Genomic DNA, 6,032 nt, shown 5'->3' with positions numbered 1-6,032 from the left:
AGGAAAGCGAAGGTGGTGAAGATGAAGTTGATGGAAGTGTAGCTAGAGTAGAAGGATCAGAAAATGAAGAGCGTTTGTCATCAATCTTTTTTGTAAAGTAGTTGACAAAGTGGCTTGGTAGAAGGGAGGAAGGGGACAAGGGGGGATCAAGGAGGTTTGAAAAGATGAAGAGTTTTTTGTTAGAAAATGAGGATTGAATTGCAGTTGGGTAAAAAGTTCTTTTGCCTGTGGAAATAGAGGCAGAAAAAGAGGAGAGAACAGACTGATAAGTGAGCAGGTCGACCAGGTGTTTAGATTTCCGCCATTTCCTTTCTGATGCTCGCATAGTGGCTCTGTCAGCACGCACAGAGTTGGACAACCACGGCGCTGGGGAGGACTTGCAGACCTGTCCCGACGTAAGAGGACAGAGAGAGTCAAGATAGGAGGACAGAGTAGAAAGGAGAATGTCTGTGACAGAGTTAGGATGCATGAGTGAGAAAGAGTCAGGGAGGGCTGATAAAACAGAGGAGGCTAGAGAGGCAGGAGAGAGACAACAAATGTTGCGACAGACAGGTACAGACTCTGTGGATGTGGTAGGGTTGTCGGTTTGCAATATTGGGAGAGAGTAAGAGATAAAGAAGTGGTCGGAGACTTATATATAAAACTTTGTACTTTGGCTTTTTTGAGGATAAGTAGTGACTTGATTCTTGTTGTTCTGGGTTTGTTCCCTCATGGTTGATGCACTTATTGTGAGTCGCTGTGGATGAAAGCGTCAGCGCAATATGAATGTCAGGGCTTCTGGATACTTGGATGACACCACAGGAGCTGGATGGAGGCATGTTGTGTTTGTATTCTGTTGGCTTTTTACATCTGGGCATCAAGGCCACATTATGTTGTGTAATAGAAGTTAGAGTTATTCAGTAAAAATGTATCAAGCAACCTTTAAGGAATGTTTGTGATGGGATGAGACAAACTAACACACACACACACACACACACACACACAGTTGTCATGACAGATAAACTTTTAATCAAAGTATGTCAGCCTCATGTTCAGACCTGTAGCCACACACCTATTCTTTCCCAAAGAAGATACTAATTTTTCAAAACAGTTTCTCTCATCAGTCACTCAGGTGAAAACACACTGGTGTGAAAGACAGTCAACATTCTTCATCATGGCAGTGAACATCCCAGGAGTGATATTGATGGTGCTCTTCTACCTGTTGGTCCTTGGGACCGGCATCTGGGCTTCTTTCAAGTCCAAGAGGGAACAGAAGAAAAGTGGAGCCAATGAGATGGAGATGACGTTACTGGGAAACCGGAGCATCAACTGGGTGGTGGGGATCTTCACCATGACAGGTGAGGACAGCTCAGCTGAAGACAACAGGATGGAAACTGTCTGTCGCAGGCATGGAGGCAGAAAGATCTGGCAATTTATAAAAGCATTACTTTTACAAGAAAACATCATGAATTGTTCCAAATCAGATTTAACTAATGACAGTCTTGGTTGCGTGAAGTCCTACTGGTCCTATTGATCAATAATACTGAATTATGATCTCACCTTTGGTCTTTGTCCAAATATCTGCTGTGTGTTGATCCATCCTGCAGCTACATGGGTTGGAGGAGGCTTCATTGTGGGCACAGCTGAGATGGTGTACACTCCATCAATGGGACTAACCTGGGCAGCCACAATGTTAACTGCATACAGCTTATCTTTTATTCTATGTAGGTTGAAGCTGGCAATTTTACTTATTCAGTTCACCGTAAGTTGAATCCATATGTTTGTGATTTCTTGATCTTATCATTAGTTTCTGTTTTTCTCCTCATTAAATCAAGGTGGCCTGGTGTTTGCTAAACCACTAAGAGAAATGAAGTGTGTCACAATGATGGACCCTTTCCACATCAAGTATGGACAAGTTCTGACAGCTGGACTGAGCCTGGCCTCAATTTCTCTTGATGTGATATGTGTGACTGTAATATTGATTTGTTTAGGTAAGTAAGAATATACAGAAGCACTTTAACCTCTCCTGATATATGTGTGTGTTTAAATGTCAGTTTCAAATAAACGTATGTGAAGGAATATGAGTCAGTGATACTTGTACAGTCTGTATATTAGTAGAATTCCACTGATACAAGGTGTGGTTAACAGGCGGCACCATGAATGTAGTCCTAGATTTGCCCTACACTCTGTGTATCTGGGTCTCTGCTGCAGTTGTCATCATCTACACTCTGCTGGGAGGTTTCTACTCTGTGGCCTACACTGATATTATTCAGCTTGTTCTTATATTCATAAGCTTGGTGAGTTGCTGTTCTTTAAGGTTTTATAAAGGGCAGGAGTCCTTGTCCATTACTTACCTTTGTATTTGTCTCTGCAGTGGCTGTGTGTTCCCTTTGTCTTGATGAACCCTAACTGCTTGGACATCAGCAAGACACTGATGAACAACACCTTACACGCTCCCTGGATTGGTGCACCAGGACTGGAGAAGACCGGGATCATGATGGATGAATTCTTGATGTTTGTAAGATGGAGCAAAACTGTGGCTGATGTCAATTGTACTTGACTAGTGTTGAGAGAAATCCTCAAGATAAAGATACATGACTCATATATTTAATTCTGTTTCATTTTCAAGGCACTGGGAAGTCTAGGATTTCAGTTTTTACACCAGAGGACGTTGGCAGCTTCTTCATTAGCCACAGCCAAGCTCTCGTGCTTAGTCGCTGCTTTCCTCATACTTGTGTTTGGAACACCTCCAATACTGCTTGGGGCAGCTGCTGCATCTACAGGTACTGACAACTTCTACATACTAATGTAAACTGTGAAATCTAACATTCAATTATCTGTTGAATTTAATGTTACCGAAAGAACAAAGCATGTTAAATCCCTGGTTAAATCACAGGAAACCAAGGAGCAACATCTTCGCATAACTTAATGAGCAGGTAAAGAGCAAGGTGATCTTTTGTTGATTTGTACTAAACAGTGGGTTTTGAAACCAAGGTTTATACATAACCATATAAAACAAAGTGCTGAGTAACAATCCTTAGTGCAGCAGAGTCAACTGTAAGAAAATAAAAATGTTACCGTCCAAACATTTAAAGACCCCTGTTGTGCAATTGATACATTAAACGTGACACAATTACATTAAATTTGGTTATCAGTAATCATATTGAATATTAAAATTAAAAACATTAATATTAAATAACTTTAATTGATTAAACATACTCGGGAAAAACCCTTCAAAGGACGAAAAAGATTTATTGATAAAGTCTCATGAAGTTACTAACTATGAATTTGGAACTCTGATTAACAATCAGAGTTCCAAAATTCACTTATGCAACATTTATGTAAACAACGCATTTGAAAGAAAAACATTGATTATGAAGATAATAAAGTATAAAAACACAAATCACTAAAAGTGTACTTACTATATAAGTGTGTGTGTGTGTGTGTGTGGGTGTGCGTGTGTGTGTTTTTGTGTGTGTGCCAGGTTAGAGAAAGTAGCTTGTTGCATGCAAAGAAAGACTTTGAAGAACCTAACTAACATTAACTTTCAAATCACTTATAACCAAAATATCACACACATCAAACTTGTTAACTTAACACAGAATCGAATGATCAGTCTTTGCTCAGCCAGGTATAATTATTAAGCCCAGTTGTGTTAGCCGTCCATGAAAAGGGAAAAAAGGTTCATGTGCTTTTCGTCCAGTGAAGTCGTCTTTCTGGTTTGTGGCCCCTGTTTTAGTGGTTCGTAGGCTGGACCTCACGTCCCTGCCTTTTGGAAGGTTTTAGCAGTCTGCTCCAGTCAGGCCTGCTGGAAGGTTGGTAGAGCTTGGATTGGGAGGAAGATTTCCTCGCCCGGTGAGTAGAGAGCTGCACCTCCTCCAGGATTGTTGAGTCGAAAGGATGAGTGGAAAACAGCAAGTGAGCTGGACTGCCAACCTTCTCCTCTCAGATGGTTGAGTAGAAAGAGAAAGAAGGAAGGGAGAACTGGGCTTATATTGGCCTGGTGAACTCATTGGTCATGAGGCTCAGAGGGACCAATAGTGGTTGAAACTTTTGTCTTCGGTCAGATTTCACACCTCTGTGTGACGTTGAGGCACCCTGGGAGACTGAGTTCTGGAAGCTCTGGTTTGTCTTCAGAACAAAGAACATGTGCTCAAGGCTTTGACTCCACACGTGGGCCAAGCTGTAGTTCACAAATACCTAGTACAAGCACCCAAATGATCACTGTAAGCAGACTACTTGATCACTATAACCATGTTATTTAACCAGCCTTTCAATAGGAGTGATTCTGTTGATGATTCTGTTGATGATATGATGACGGTTGATTACTTTATCCTTTACTTTATACCGTGTCCACTGTATTGTTTTATTTTTGTCAGAATTTTCTTTGGTCTGCTCCTCAGATTGGAACCTGACGTCTTATGGTTCTCCATTTCCATATGAACGTGGGGAAGCAGCTCAAGTCCTGCCCATCACATTGCAGCACCTCACCCCGTCCTTCATCTCCATAATCGGAACAGGATGTGTTGCTGCTGCTGTGATGTCATCTGCTGATTCTGCTTTGATTTCTGCTGCTTCTGTCTTCACCTCCAACATATACAAGAACATCCTGAGGCCACAGGTGAGAACATTGAAGTATAAGATAATAGTTAGTATCTCAAACCTCTTCACCTCCTCCTCTCTACTTTTTCTCCAGGCATCAAACAGAGAGATTCAGTGGGTGATCCGAATTACTGTGATGGTCGCGGGTTTGGTTGGCACATCACTAACCAGCCAAGAAAACAGTGTCTTACTCTTCTTGATTCTGAGTGCTGAAGTGGCCTACATCCTAATCTTCCCTCAACTGGTCTGCGTCCTCTTCGTCAATATCTCCAATGGTTACGGAGCTGTTATGGGCTGTGTGGTGGGCTTGGTGCTCAGAGTTCTCAGTGGACTCCCATCACTCGGGCTGCCAGTTGTCCTCCACTTCCCAGGATGTGTTCTTGAGGATGGAGTTTATGTCCAGCACGCTCCAATTAAGACCATCTCCATGCTGTCTGCCATTGCTGCCATCGTGTTGTTCTCCTATCTGATGTCTCTGCTCTTCAACAAAGGCCTGTTACCTGAGAAGTGTGACGTGTTCAAGGTGAAAGTCCAGCAATCAGCACGAGAGCTGACACTGGTACATGGGGCCAAAGAAGACAATGAGAAAGAGAGACTTGATAACTCATATCCACAGACTGTGGCCTCAGAGCCAATGATTAGCTCAGAGTGTTAGAGTCCCTGAATATCTGTTGTTTGAATCCTAACACAGACTTCTGCATCCAAACACAGGGGCATTAAGACAAGTGGACATAGATGGCACCAGTTCACGCAGCACATTTGTCTACAGTTCAACAAGATTGACTTTCTTGCATTAAAATAAGTTATTATTGAAACTTTGGTCTTTTATTTGGTTCTTTGTTTAAACTGGGACACAGCGAGATCTACTGGACTACAAAGATTGTGATCTCACCATGTTGTGCGTCTCTTATGATGTTAAGTGTTATGATGAGATACAAAATCAGATATCGTAATGGTCGGAAGTTACTCCCTCATATTGCTGGCATTTTAATCTGTGATGTTACAGGGCACTTCAAATCTTTTGTATTTAAACACTTTCATTTGAACCACTTCACCATAATCTTTTAATAAAGTTGATTCAATGATCGCTGGTTTATTTAGAAAAGACAGGACAAGAAATCTTGACTATACTGCCTTCAAATTCTGAAACAAGCTCTTCCATTTGTTTACAGCTACATAATTGTGTTGTCCTCTCTGACCCAGAATAAGATTCATATCAACAAGTAGCATAAGGGAGGGAAAAGCTAGAAATCACAAGCTCATTAAATGATCCCCTGTCTCTAGTTGTGCTTAGAAAGTTGCTGAGCTGGATAAAGATACAGACAACAAGATATACAGCACGTATTGGATATATATATATATATATACAGTGGTGGCCAAAGTTATTGGAACACCTTTAGGATCGGACAAATTGACCTTTTTTTTGCCTCCAAAACACAATTTAATTTCAT

At 41.4% G+C, this 6,032-nt stretch overlaps 1 protein-coding gene across 1 annotated transcript; it reads left to right on the top strand.

The window, feature by feature from the left end:
* The first annotated feature begins 1,145 nt into the window (after nt 1-1,145).
* Nucleotides 1,146-5,505, top strand: LOC133933749 (high-affinity choline transporter 1-like). The gene is made up of 8 exons (XM_062380956.1): nt 1,146-1,337; nt 1,587-1,703; nt 1,815-1,970; nt 2,128-2,276; nt 2,354-2,497; nt 2,609-2,762; nt 4,383-4,600; nt 4,676-5,505. The coding sequence occupies exons 1-8, from the start codon at nt 1,154-1,156 to the stop codon at nt 5,234-5,236; spliced, it is 1,683 nt and encodes a 560-aa protein (XP_062236940.1). The 5' UTR covers nt 1,146-1,153; the 3' UTR covers nt 5,237-5,505.
* Nucleotides 5,506-6,032: the final 527 nt, after the last annotated feature.

The sequence above is a fragment of the Platichthys flesus genome, chromosome 22 (assembly GCF_949316205.1).
Source record: "Platichthys flesus chromosome 22, fPlaFle2.1, whole genome shotgun sequence".
NCBI classification, from domain to species: domain Eukaryota; kingdom Metazoa; phylum Chordata; class Actinopteri; order Pleuronectiformes; family Pleuronectidae; genus Platichthys; species Platichthys flesus.
This window is presented reverse-complemented; position numbering and strand designations above follow the sequence as displayed.

Bases quoted from the DNA above. Each gene is read 5' to 3' on its own strand.
- LOC133933749 (XM_062380956.1), top strand. From the start codon at position 1,154: ATGGCAGTGAACATCCCAGGAGTGATATTGATGGTGCTCTTCTACCTG. The intron at 1,338-1,586 runs GTGAGGACAGCT...TCCATCCTGCAG, and splicing joins GGGGATCTTCACCATGACAG to CTACATGGGTTGGAGGAGGC. The intron at 2,763-4,382 runs GTACTGACAACT...TCTGCTCCTCAG, and splicing joins GGCAGCTGCTGCATCTACAG to ATTGGAACCTGACGTCTTAT.